This window comes from Miscanthus floridulus, chromosome 1 (genome assembly GCF_019320115.1).
Source record: "Miscanthus floridulus cultivar M001 chromosome 1, ASM1932011v1, whole genome shotgun sequence".
Lineage (NCBI taxonomy): Eukaryota > Viridiplantae > Streptophyta > Magnoliopsida > Poales > Poaceae > Miscanthus > Miscanthus floridulus.
Genome location: NC_089580.1, coordinates 41,288,960 through 41,302,592, shown reverse-complemented (window position 1 = coordinate 41,302,592; position 13,633 = coordinate 41,288,960). Strand labels below are relative to the sequence as shown.

Below are 13,633 nucleotides of genomic sequence, written 5' to 3'. Positions count from 1 at the left end.
GGTAATCTGGCCGACAGTGAACGTGAGGCCGTTCGGTGTAGCCATGGAGGCGGAGACAATGACCATCTTGTTTGCTTGGAGAGCAGTACTGAAAGCTCTAGTTTGGTTTTGGTGAATTGATGAAACCCTAAGTGCTAACCTAGTTTATCAAGTGATCATGACATAGGTAGCACACTTCAAGTAGAAGAAGCTAATGAAGATCATAGCATGACAATGGTGATGGCATGGCGATGATCAAGGGCTTAAACTTGAAATGAAGAAAGAGAAAAACAAAAAGCTCAAGGCAAAGGTATAAACCATAGGAGCTATTTTGTTTTGGTGATCAAGACACTTAGAGAGTGTGATCACATTTAGGTTTGATAGCCGTACTATTAAGAGGGGTGAAACTCATATCTGAATGCGATTATCAAAGTGCCACTAGATGCTCTAACTCATTGCATATGCATTTAGGATCTAGTGGAGTGCTAACACCCTTGAAAATATTTGTGAAAATATGCTAACACATGTGCACAAGGTGTTTGTAGGGTTGAGATGGGTTTGGCGCTTTCGGGAAAATGAAATGTCTATTTTCTATTGCGCCGGATGCAAAATTCTTGGTGGTTGGCACATTGGAGCAAGGGTGAAGAAGTTAGAGTTGAAATGGAGTTGATCGAATTGATGTTGGCGTCGGTCTACTGATCGGACGCTGGGTCACTCAGCGACCGGACGCTGAAGGGCTGTGTCCGGTCAAGCTGTCAGATGGCACAGTGGGTAGGGTTGAGCACCGGACGCTGGTCTATATCCGGTCAAGGTGGACCGGACGCGTCCAGTCGAAAAAACATGCCTCGGGGAGCTTACTGGAAACAACCAGACGCTGGGGCTTCAGCGTCCGGTCAGTTTTGACCGGAGCGTCAGGTCAGCTTCGTAGCCGTTGGAATCTGACGAACAGCGTTTGAAGCTGGTGACGCGTGGCGTCCATCGGGTGACCGGAGCGTCCGGTCAGAGCGCGTTTTGCCCAGTGAAGGGGTATAACGGCTCTATTTGATTGGGGCTCTATTTATAGCCCCATGGCCGGCTCAAGGGAGCACTCTTGCACATTTTCATTGACATAGCAACCTTGTGAGCCTAGCCAAAGGACTCCCACTCATCTACATCATTGATTCATCATCATAGTGAGATTGGGAGTGATCCAAGTGCATTGCTTGAGTGATTGCATCTAGAGGCACTTAGTGATCGTGGTTCGCTGCGGATTTCGCTTGTTACTCTTGGTGGCTGCCGCCACCTAGACGGCTTGGAGCAGCGAGGATCGTCGAGCGGAGGTGGTGATTGTCTCTGGCTCCAATCGTGGTGATTGTGAGGGGTTCTTGACCTTTCCCCGGCGGAGCGCCAAAAGGTACTCTAGTGGATTGCTCGTGGCTTGTGTGATCCTCATCTTGTGTTGGTTGTGCGGCACCCTATTGAGGGTTTGGCGTGTGAAGCTAATTAGCGCGTGAACCTCCAAGTGAGTGAATCGCCACAACGAGGACTAGCTTGCCGGCAAGCAAGTGAACCTCGGTAAAAATCATTGTGTTCATCATTGATTCCGAGGTGATTGGTCATCATTGTTATTCATCTTCGTGATTGATTGGTTCATTCATCTACACGGCGGTATAACCCTCTTGATCACTCTCTTTACTTTACCGCAAACTAGTTGACAAGCTCTTTAGTATAGCTAGTTGTGAGAGCTTGCATGCTTGGTTGGTGTGGCTCTTTAGTTAGCCTTTGAGAGCACACTAACATAAGGTAGTGTCATTGCTCTTGTGTGAATTGACACTATCTAAACTAGAATTATGGTAGGTGGCTTGCATTTTGAGTAGGCTAACGCAACACTCGCTTCGCCTCTTAATTGACTAACCATTTGGTTAAGTGTTGTTGTAGAAATTTTTGTTAGGCTATTCACCCACCCTCTAGCCATTAGGACCTTTCAAGTACGCACACCCCCTACCTGGCGCGCCACTATCGATGAAATATGGTCGGCAGTCTACCTAGGGGTATGCCCAAGGTAGTAGATTATCGGCAGACAGATGCGCAAGCCACAAACAAGACGGTGACGCAAGACAGACACGAGGTTTTATCCAGGTTCGGCCATCAAGAAGGCGTAATACCTACGTCCTGCGTCTGATTTGTATTGCTGTATGTCAATGAGAGATGATTTTTAGAGGGATCCGTTGCCCGCCTTATATAGTCTGGGGGGCAGGGTTACAGATCTGGAAACCAATCCTAGTCAGTTACAATTGCCATATGTGGCCAGATAAGGATTCTTATTCTAACCGACCAGGATCCTGCTTGATCGCCAAATCCGCCTTGACTCCTTGTGCGGGACTCTGATCAGGTTGGCTGGGCCGCACGTCGTCTTTCGGGTGGACCGGACCCGTCAATCCGGGCCGGCCCAAGCTTAGCCGTAAGGGTATAGGGGTTAATACCCCCACACTCTAGAAACATGAGGTTTCTATAGAAAAGGTCTACTATGCCCCTGATCGATGTTTGGTGTATGTTCTGTTGTATGCAGAGCATGTGTAATTGAATATTTTTTTACCAATTCAAATATGGTGTAAATATTATAATCTCATTTAATTTATTGGAGAAAAGTAAAAACAAATATTTCGGCCAAATAATTCCATACTTTTGTCACGTAAATTTCAAAGCGCTTGATGGATAATTGACAAAGTTCATATTTTGGATACAAATAATTGTCCATACATGACTAATGATAAATAAGATAACAAAGTCCATCATTCTAATAGAAATAGTTGTCCATAGATAACTAGAGAATAGTGACTAATACATAATTCTAGTTCCAAGCTAGAGAAAGAGCGGTGGCCAAGTCATCACAGAATTTGTCCATAGTAGGAGCATTCGGTGCATCAGTAGAGCCATTTGATCTAGCCACATATTTTAGGTACCTTTCTGGAATCTCTGAAACATAATTTGGATCACGGTCGCACCGAGCGAAGTCCAAGTCTTCACTTGCCATGCTCACGAATGAAGTTGTGAAGGACCTTAGTAGCCACAACAATCATTTTTTGCTTGAACATCGGGTAGGACGCCATTTTATATAGAATCTGCCATTTCATTTTTAGCACTCCAAATGATCGCTCAATAACATTGCGGATGGATAAGTGAACACGATTGAACCTTTCTTTAGGAGTCTTTGGTTCCATTCCTCTATGCCACTCTAGCATATGATACCTCTCACCTTTATAAGGACAAAGGTATCCCGGATGATTAGGATATCCCGCATCGAACAACATAATATTTGCCTATAATTATTAGACACAAAATATCAGATCACATTTGTAAGCATTTGATCAAACAATAAAGTGCATGGTCATATTTTTAATACCTTTTGGAGGGTGTGGAAAAAAGCTCTCGTCCACTCTAATTGCATTGTACAGGACACTAGTATCATGCATAGAGCCCGGCTGTCCCAGTCGACACATAAGTGAACCTCAGTATCAAAGTCACAACTTGCTAGAACAGTTTTGAGTAGGTATACCAGACTTTCCAATATATCTTACTTGATCGTCAGGTGGCAACGAAACTCGGATATGAGTACCATCTAGAGCACCAATGCAATCTTTGAAATGTGGATATGCTCTACGGTCATCTCTTATCCTCCTATGAATAGTTCAGAAGTTGGGGTCCTTTGGTCCAATAAAATCTCTAGACATATCCATGAAAGCATTCAGTACCTTATCAAATTTCCTATGAATAGTTTCACCCGAGTGCTTGAACCGGTTTTGTGCTTTTCTATTAGATTCATTTCTAGATAACACAAATAAGAACACTGCCAACATCTTCTGAGTGTTTATATGTAGGGATGGTTTCAGACCATACCTTCCAACCAATAAATCATGAAGGTCGTAGAACATCTGTGTGCTCATCCGAAGCTGCGAATGACATTCTCCCGGTGTGTTTAGCGTCGCTAGCAACCAGCCCATACCACTAAGGAGTGATGTCCTGAGTGGATTTTTGTCAAAATATAATTCAACATAAGCTGCAGCAAGTTTAGCACAAGCCAATACAAGATTCCAAAATGTCATGCTCTCATTGTCAGAGGTATCAGTTTCATCATCACTCTGCATAGAGGTAAAAAAAGGCCATGCAGGATGCCAATTAGAGACAAAACAACAACACAGAGAGGAAAAAAGGACATACACAGAGAAAAAAGGATGTACATGCACCAATACATAGCTAAATACTATCTATTCAAGGCATCATGAAGCTCATTTTAAAGTTTTACAGCAAGGAGCAATACCTGTTCATCTTTCTTCTTCGCTGGTAGTGGCCGTTTGCGTGAAGCACATGCCAGAGGGCGTTGGTCGGCCGTGGCTTGTGGGGCGGCTTGCCCTGATCGGCCAGCAGCTGGTCCTGGACGGCCACACCCGTCCCGGCCTAGAGGGAGGCCACCAGCGGCGCCGCCGGAGGAGGCCGCGCCAGCCCCACCCTAGGCGCCGGCGAGCTTCCTCGACCCACGGACACGCCGGCAGCAGCTTCATGCGAAGTTGGGGGAGGGAAGATGGAGGGGATTTGGGGGTAAGAAAAGAGAGGATCCAGTTCAGGATCAACGGATCTATCTTCTCCGTCCATCACCTGGCCGGATGTCTTGCCGTGGCGGCTGGAATGAGCGGCGGCGTTGCTAGGGTTTGGGGAGGACGGGCTGGAGCCTAGAGGAGAGAGGCGACGGGAGTAGAGGATGAGGGCATCGGGTGGGGGGCAACGGGAGGAAACAGGAATAGAATGAAACGGTATTTGCGTACCAAGTGGCAATTGTGGGTAATTACCTCCAACTCCACGAGGACATACGAAACGCTGGTTCGTGGAGTACCCTTTGAGGAGCTCCGGGAAAAATATGGAGTTGGACCAAAACTCCATCTTTTTTGGGAGCAGAGTTTATGGAGTTGGACCTGTTTGACAGAAAAGTTTAGAAGCAGAGCTACAAAAGGTAGAGCAGTGTTCGTGTAGGAGAGCTGTGCTACACAAACACAGCTCCTGGCTGCTGCTTGCGTCAACTACTACTAGATTGCTGCTGCTGTGCCCGAAAAAAGAAGCTTTTTTCAGGAGTTAAAGCTCGACAAAATAAGTGATGCAACATGTGTGTTTGGCCTTGTTTCTTTTCCCCCCTTTTGTATGTGTAGAGGTACAACAGTAGAAGAAGAAACTGAGACATTATTGCCTTTGCTTCGATGCGTGCTCAGAAGCATTACGCATTGATATGAAAAAAAAGGTTTGCTTTCCGGAGGAGTTGCTCGTTTCGCAGCGTGACGTTCTTTTTCTGCTGGGCTGTGTTGGCGATTCTAGATTGTTATTAGCATCTGACGTGGCCCATGTACTAAATTGAGCCCCGTACCAGATTGTTCACGTCTTGATTAAATTGGGGGTAAATGCTAGGTACACTTGGCCACCTCCCACGTCCCACCAGACATAAAAAAACAGCAGCCATGGACAGTGGACACACACATGAGGAGGATGAAGGTGGATGAATGTGGAATCAAAGCCATCATGTACGCAAGTCGGGGAAGATGAGATGCAAATGCTGAGTACGGTAAGCATTAATTCCTTTCAATATAAGCTCTTGTTTAGTTGCATTAACTTTGCACCTCCAAAGTTTACACAGTGCAAGATTCTATCACATCACATCACATCAAATCTTTAGACACATGCATAAAGTATTAAATATAGGTAAAAAATAACTAATTACACAGTTTGGTTGTACTTTGCGAGACGAACGTTTTAAGTCTAATTAGTCAACGGTTGGACAATTATTATAAAATACAAACAAAATACTACAGTACCGCTCGCTACAGTACGCGATGCTTTTTAGATGTGCAAAGTTTGAGCAACTAAACGCACCCTAAGATAAGATGTTGGACTCAAAACTTCAAAAGCTGCCGTGTCACGTAACTCCGGAGCAGGAAAAAAGCATAAAAAACGACATGCTAGGTCAACTCAATCCATTCGTTTTGAAGCTACAAGACATACGTACCACGGTCTACTTGATCCCGTCTTAGAACATCAGCAAAACCGATGCATCAATAGCAAAAGAGAAGAAATGAAGCATCGATTTTGCCACCGTGATTACCCATGTTTGGACAAGACTCCTGTCGTTGATGCTCCTACGAGCTTCGGTGTTTATTGGGTAAACAACTGTAAAAAAAATGACGCGCCAACTAATGGGTGCGTTCGCTGGTCTCACTAGCCAGTTTCAGCCGGCTGCTGCTTCTTACAACAATCAGCTAGTTTCAACCACTATATAGTTTTTCTCTCACAACAACTAGCCAATTTTAACTAAGTTTCAGACCAGCGAATGGGGTCAATGAATAGAAGGACACGGCCTAAGCAGGTGAGAAAGGACATGACATTGTTGTTCGTTCGCTAATGCATCGTAGATGTTCCTATCGGAATGCTAGAACATCAATACCGATTTGACACTCCAAGTAATAGGATCGGATTGAGGATAAACGCTGCGACCCCTCTTCTTGCAAAAATGCTTATATTATTTTAATATACACGTCTTCTTGTTTCTTTAGGTATTCCTCTATGACCTAATAGCCTTTTCCACTGTATCAATCATGACAGGTGTTGTTCTCAATTACACACAAACATTACATATATTTTCTCTCTTTTTTGTTTACAAAAATGAGTAATGATTATATATTTTTGTAGTGTATCATGTTGACATCTTATACACATTCATCGAATCATGCACTATTGCATATACACGTATCTTCTTTTGATTGTACGTTGCTAACACGATCAACAAAAAAGTGCTCGTGAACCGACAATCGGCGTTTCCCAACTTCCCCATTGGCCCATAGAAAATGCGCCTGTTGCTTCTATTCAAGCTAAACTTTGGGATGAGGCTTATCTCACCTGACTTAGTAGGAAGTTAAGCACCATTTGGTAGGGCTCCTATTTAGTTTTGGCTCTTGCTCTTACTTCTGCAGAGAAGCTCTACGAAATGATTTAGTAGGATGATCTGTTTTTTTAGTGAAAAAGGGAGCTAGAGTTGTTTTTGGAGGAGTCACATGACTCCTCCAAAACGGCTTCTCCTTGAGAAGAAGCCTTACAAACAAGCCCTTAGAGAAATATGTATTATTTTGGTTGCACGATCCCATTTGATTGCGTGCACTTAAGGTTGTTATGCTCTCAAGTTTAATTTCACAAGGCCAGCTTGGTACTTATGCTTTCAGTATAATTTTATATATATGGCCTAGATGCATTAGCACAATGTTGTACCCACGACGTTAAGTAGATGCACGCAATAGCATGTGCATATGTTCGTGCGACGTGCACCCACACGACGTACGATAACGTTTTCTCAAGCTCTTGCGTTCCACACAACCATGTTGGCACATTATGCTTGCGATACGAATGTAGATGCATATTAGCCTAATAATGTTGCGAGAGCCAAATCTGCTCATCCACGTTGGCATGGATAATCTTGCTTGGTCAGGCTAGGCAAAACAAACCAAGCTGATGGCCCGAAAGTCGCAAAAAATGTGCGTGCCGCGTGCCGACGCGAAGAAAATCCAGCCGGAGGAGGTTTTCCACACGCTCCCGTCGTGCCGACGGAATTGAGTTTGAGCCACGGGAGGCGCGAGCGCGGAGAACAACCAGCGCGACGCGACGTCCCACCAAGCTCTCGCTCTGCCAGCTGCCTGCCTGTGCTTCTCCTCTCCTCGTCCTCGCCCCGCTCGCGCAGTCGCTTCGCCGCCTCAGATCCAAACCCCGTGTATTAAAAAGCGCTCAACGAAGCGGCCAAAACCCTAGCCCAGCCCCACCTGCCCGTCCCCTCTCGCCGCCGCCGCCATGGCAGGCTCATCCGGCGGCGCAGCCTCCTCCTCCTCGTCCCGTGGCGTGCCGGAGAACAGGTTCTACAACCCTCCCCACGTACGGCGCCAGCAGCAGCAGCAGGAGCAACAGCGGTTGCGGTCCGCGTCCCCGTCGCTGTCCCCGTCGCCGTCGCCGCGGTCGGCGAGGCAGAAGCCTCCGCCGCCGCCTGGGGCCGGGGCCGCGTCGGTGGATGTGGACAGCCGGTCCGACGACTCCTCGTCGACGACCTCGTCCAAGCCGTCGGTGGCGTCCACGGCGACCACGGCGGCCACTGCGGCGGCGGGTGATGTGAATGTGGCCGCGGCGGCGGAGGAGGCTGGGAATTTGGAGAGGTTTCTCACCTCCACGACGCCCTCCGTGACCGCGCAGTACTTGCCCAAGGTATTCTCGGGATTGTTCTTTGCTGCTTTCAGTAGTCTGCTGTGTAACCTGTGTTGTTGTTTTACTTCTTAGATGTATCTGCTGTGGTTGATAGGAAGGGGATCCGATGGATAGAATTGTAGTCTCTGTGCCATTTTGTACTGCATTTGCATAGTCAAAGATGAGTCTGTAGAAACGCTACAGTTAACGATTAGAGAATGAATCGTGACTTGGAATTTAGTCTGAAGCAATCATTTAGCTCTGGTTGATAGTCATGTATTCAAAGCCACAATCATTCTTGATATCAAAAGAAGACAACAAAGCCTTTAAGTCCCAAACAAGTTGGGGTAGGCTAGAGTTGAAACCCAGCAGAAGCAATCAAGGTTCAGGCACGTGAATAGCTGTTTTCCACGCACTCCTATCTAAGGCTAAGTCTTTGGGTATATTCCATCCTTTCAAGTCTCCTTTTATTGCCTCTACCCAAGTCAACTTCGGTCTTCCTCTGCCTCTCTTCACGTTACTATCCTGGCTTAGGATTCCACTACGCACCGGTGCCTCTGCAGGTCTCCGTTGGACATGTCCAAACCATCTCAACCGGTGTTGGACAAGCTTTTCTTCAATTGGTGCTACCCCTAATCTATCACGTATATCATCGTTCCGAACTCGATCCCTTCTTGTATGACCGCAAAACCAACGCAACATACGCATTTCCGCGACACTTATCTGTTGAACATGTCGTCTTTTCGTAGGCCAACATTCTGCACCATACAACATAGCAGGTCTAATCTCCGTCCTATAAAACTTGCCTTTTAACTTCTGTGGTACCCTTTTGTCACAGAAGATGACCATAAGTGCCGATGAAAACTTGAAATGGGCTGATATTTGCAAAAATGTTCACCACTGCTTGGTTCGTATGAAACTTGAGGTCTATGTTTTGTACTTCACATGTTGTTAGTCACCATAATGGTGGAATGGGATAGGCACGCCTTGTTATAAGATCACTGCAGTTCCATGTAATGCACTTGACTGCTTAGGTCTATGTTTCTGAATTGTTGCACTTGACCGCTTGTTATAACTTCACTGCAGTTCCATGTAATACGTTTATGAGTATGCATATCTGTTGCTATATCTGGATTTTGCAGTTGTGTGAAGTGAACTCTGACAAGTAAATACACTGCAATTTGGATGACGCTGTTTATTTCTATATCATGTATGTAGTAATAATGTTTGTACTATATTCTTGATCCATGACAAATTTCAGTTCTTTGGTTGAATTACCACTCCCCATTTAAGAATCGTCTCACTTTTCTGCTGCTGACTAGCTCCAAAATTTTTTTTTCCACTGCAGACAAGCCTAAGGATGCGGCGAGGTGGTGATGCTATGGATTCACGGCCTTATTTCCTCCTGGGAGATCTTTGGGAATCTTTTAGGGAATGGAGTGCTTATGGGGCTGGTGTTCCACTGGTGTTAAATGGCAGTGACTCGGTGATTCAGTATTATGTGCCATATCTTTCTGCTATCCAACTATTTGCGGATCCATCTAGACCAGCTTCAAGAAACAGGTACAACCTATTCTGTCACAAAGAGTCGTGATGTCTAGAAAATTTCCATTGAACTTAAACCTTAAGAGGGCCAATGTGTGTACCAAAACGGGTTCCTTGTTTGTCTCTGTTATGCTTAGTTAATTTGACCTTTGGTATTAAGTTGAATACTGATGGGATTGTGCTCCATGCTTTTCAAATTTTTGTACATCTATGTCAATCTGTATGAAAGTAAATAACTATGCTTGAATGCTATTGAACTAGAGCTTAAGGCAGATTAAGCATTCCCAACTTTTCTTTTTAGTTATATTCCCTTTCGAGGAAAATTATGTTATGCGTTGCTGAGATTTACTAACATGATTTTATCAAGAAATTCTATATGTGACAACGTTTTGTAGATTTGTTCTCTGTTAACTTGCAAGAACACTGAGATGAGAGTTGATATCTTTTGCATTCACCTGATGTTCACTAGGCATTGCTACATGTGACTTTAATTTGGTGGACATATATGGAAATAAATTAAATGAAGTAACAAATGGGAGAGAGAAGTTATGAGTAGATAGCTACAACCAGCACGCTGTTCAGTATTGTTGCTTTTATCACCTTGGTGATGTATTTGATAGTGTATAACTTTTCTAGTTAATTTTCTCGCTTAAGGCGTCCTGGGGATGAAAGTGATGGGGAATCTATGGATACTAGCAGTGAGAGCAGCATTGAGAATGATGTTGAGCGGCTAAGAGTCTCATCATCACTGGAAGGTACACATCGACTGGAAAATGGTGGCGTACGAAGTGATGATGGTGAGGGCGATGCATCTCCAAGTTTTCCAATATTCGAGTATATGGAGAGGGATCCTCCATATGGTAGAGAGCCTCTGACAGACAAGGCAAGTTTTTTTCTTTTTTCTTTTTTTGAACTAATGCTTATTGAAGATGGCCTGTTTATAGAATCTAACTATGCATGGGTTTCAGGTATCAACTCTTGCACATAGATTTCCAGCTCTGAAGACATTCAAAAGTTGTGATCTACTGCCATCGAGCTGGATGTCTGTTGCATGGTATGTTTCAATTACTATTGGTTTTTGTTCACTCAATTTTTACTTCCATTTTCTCAATGGCATGGCCGTGATGAAATATGGTCCTCTATTGCTGGACTCACTATGATGTATGATATGTTTTGTGCGATTGCTCTAGTTCTAAGGTCAATGTTGTCTTCTAACTTCCACTTAAAATGTGTCGACTAATTTGTTAAGGTCAGTGTTTTCTTGGTATTTAGCTGTGGTCTGAGCTGCTTGATGTTTCTATAAGATATCTGCATTAAGTTGATCTCATGTATTTATAATCAGCCAACATGTAGTTTCATTGCCTTAATGCTGTGCCTTTTTTTTGTGTACTACATTTTGATTTGTAGAATCTAGAATGATGCTGTTGCACTGGTCAGAGTTATGACATTTGCCAACTGTGCTGGCCCATGCAGAGGATGCCTACCAGTTGCAATGCCTAACAATGGCTTGCCTACTGTGCTGAATTTCAGCATAAGATACAACCTGTGTAGAAGAGCAATGCTGCTAGCCTGGTGTTGCTATGATTCTATACGTTACTGGTTTCATCCTCATGCTTCCGATTGCAGGTACCCCATATATAGAATTCCAACAGGGCCAACATTGAAGGATCTTGATGCCTGTTTTTTGACATTCCATTGTCTAGCAACACCTTGCAAGGGTAAATACTAGTGACTTGTAGTGCCATAGGGATTTTACTTTGCCACGGACAGATGGCAATGGCACCTGTGTGACATTTTGCCCCTGATTGCATCTGTTGCATATAGAGTTCTTACTCCATTTGTTCTTGCAGATTGTGACCCTCCTACGTCAGCATGCCCTGGCTTTGGGGGAATCAACCGCTGCACAACTGCAACTGGGAAACTATCGTTGCCAATCTTTGGGCTGGTACCTTACAAATTCCGTGCCTCCATTTGGACATCTGACGGAACCCAAGAGCGGGTCACCTCACTGATGCAGGAGGCCGACAGCTGGCTCCGCAGAATACAAGTAGACCACCCAGATTTCCGGTTCTTCGTCTCCCATTTCAGTACAACGTGGAGATGACTCATGGCTGTAAATGGTTTTATAGTATGATTACTGCCTCGCCGTCCAAACTGAACCGCCTTCAGCACATCACTGGCAGAGACCGAGTGCCCTCTTGTAACGGGGGTTGTATGAGTTATAAGCCTGCGCGCTAACATTTTTCCTGTCTCCAATAAGTTATATCTGTTGTAGGTTGGTTTGTTTTGTGGGAAAGTAAAGCTGGATGCTGGAAAAAGCAGAATTGGAGACAATGTAGAACTGAAAGAAACAAAAGAGGAAAAAAAATAAAGAATTTCAATTAGAGTTTAGGAGCACCGGTGTATGCTGATTATCTGATTTGCTGTTCATTCACCAGAGGTGGCACAATGTTTATTTATTCATAATAGGATGCTGTTACCAGATGTATCTTCTCTCATATTAAATGTGCACAAGTCCGTCACTCACCTGTTCATCAATGAGAAGTACAGATGTTTCAATAGAGGGTTTCTTCTGCTATATGCTTATTTTATAAATGGAGGGTTTGTTAAAGTATATGCTGCGAAAACAACAAGAGGCAAATCTGTATTCTGCAGGAGATGGATGGTTTCTCCAGCCCGCGACTGGTTCCACTTGCAGGCAGCCCGGCCACGGGCAGCCCAGCTGTGAACGAGTCGCAGCTGCGGGACGGACGGGGCGTCCACCGCTCCTCCACTCCCGCTACCGCTAAAACAATTCGCGAGAGAGACACAGGCGTCGCTCGGCCTCAGTGCAGCGTGCCGCCCTCACCTGCTCGATTTCCTTTTCATTTCTGCAGCCCCAGCGGCATGCCATGCCAAGCACAAACGACGGAGCAGCTTTCACGTCTCTCCGCTACATATACATACGTGCAGGCGCCGCGGGGCCTCCCACCCACGTCCGTCCAGAGCCAACCACTTACGCTTGGCGTGATGAGGGGCCTGCAGGAGGAGTTCCGGGGCGGCGTGCAGGTGCAGCCGTCGGCGTCGGCGTCGCACGGCGGCAGCGACGGGCGCGCGCTGTCGTGGTGGTCGGGCGACCCCGAGGCGAAGCGCCGGCGGAGGGTGGCCGGGTACAAGTCCTACGCCATGGAGGCCAGGGTCAAGGCGTCGATCCGCAAGGGCTTCCGCTGGATCAAGGACCGCTGCACCGGCCTCGTGCGCCGCTACTGACCCGAAGACGGAGACGCCTGACGACGTCCTCGATCCGGCGAGCTGCTGTGTCGTCGTGTTGTTAACCTTTTCGTGACCGTCCGTTGTCTTTGTACTATAAATTTAAAGGCCCGTGCTTCGTCTCTTTCGTTCTCCCCTCCCTTGTTTTCCTCGCATGTTACCTGACATTTTTTTGGGTGCACGTGTAACTCTGTTGTTGTTCTTATTATTGCGGATGCAAGTAATACATACACAAACGGGAATGAATCCTCCCAATCGTTTTGACGCATCCATGTGTGTAGTGTAAGAAGGGGTGTGTATAGCAACTTACAACTTAATAGTAGAATCTAGGTGAGATTGAGAAGAAAATCGCGCAAGGAATAATTATAGATATATACACTTCAAAAGAATTCATCGATTCATCAGTGAACTTCAGTTTTCACATCTTCTCTCTAAGCAACCCATATGCTCCTCAAATCAAAGGTGAAAACGTGCGGTTTAAATGTGGAACAAATTACGGAGAACTTGTAGCACAAAAAAAAACTGTATACAACAACAACGAAACTGTATACATGGAACAAAATCTTTGTATAGCCAGAACAAACCTTATACAATGTAAATAACACAACTATATATCATACATACT

The 13,633-nt window shown here is 45.3% G+C and overlaps 2 protein-coding genes across 3 annotated transcripts; both read left to right on the top strand.

Moving 5' to 3' along the window:
* Positions 1-7,536: 7,536 nt before the first annotated feature.
* Positions 7,537-12,318, top strand: LOC136497002 (uncharacterized). Of its 2 annotated transcripts, none has more exons than XM_066492869.1 (6): positions 7,537-8,235; positions 9,563-9,777; positions 10,459-10,642; positions 10,728-10,813; positions 11,386-11,477; positions 11,610-12,318. In XM_066492869.1, exons 1-6 carry the CDS (start codon positions 7,831-7,833, stop codon positions 11,861-11,863), a joined length of 1,236 nt encoding a protein of 411 aa, XP_066348966.1. In that variant the 5' UTR covers positions 7,537-7,830; the 3' UTR covers positions 11,864-12,318. The 2 variants fall into 2 exon arrangements, with proteins under 2 accessions (XP_066348966.1, XP_066348916.1); XM_066492819.1 differs by having other exon boundaries at positions 7,541-8,235; positions 10,414-10,642.
* A 99-nt stretch (positions 12,319-12,417) lies between these two features.
* LOC136497140 (uncharacterized) lies at positions 12,418-13,366 on the top strand. Its single transcript, XM_066492959.1, has one exon. It carries the CDS (start codon positions 12,418-12,420, stop codon positions 13,006-13,008), a length of 591 nt encoding a protein of 196 aa, XP_066349056.1. The 3' UTR covers positions 13,009-13,366.
* The last annotated feature ends 267 nt before the right edge of the window (positions 13,367-13,633 follow it).

Coding starts and splice junctions, on each gene's coding strand:
- LOC136497002 (XM_066492819.1), top strand. CDS start 7,831: ATGGCAGGCTCATCCGGCGGCGCAGCCTCCTCCTCCTCGTCCCGTGGC. Junction 10,814..11,385: donor AGCTGGATGTCTGTTGCATG/GTATGTTTCAAT, acceptor TTCCGATTGCAG/GTACCCCATATATAGAATTC. Junction 11,478..11,609: donor TCTAGCAACACCTTGCAAGG/GTAAATACTAGT, acceptor TTGTTCTTGCAG/ATTGTGACCCTCCTACGTCA.
- LOC136497140 (XM_066492959.1), top strand. CDS start 12,418: ATGGATGGTTTCTCCAGCCCGCGACTGGTTCCACTTGCAGGCAGCCCG.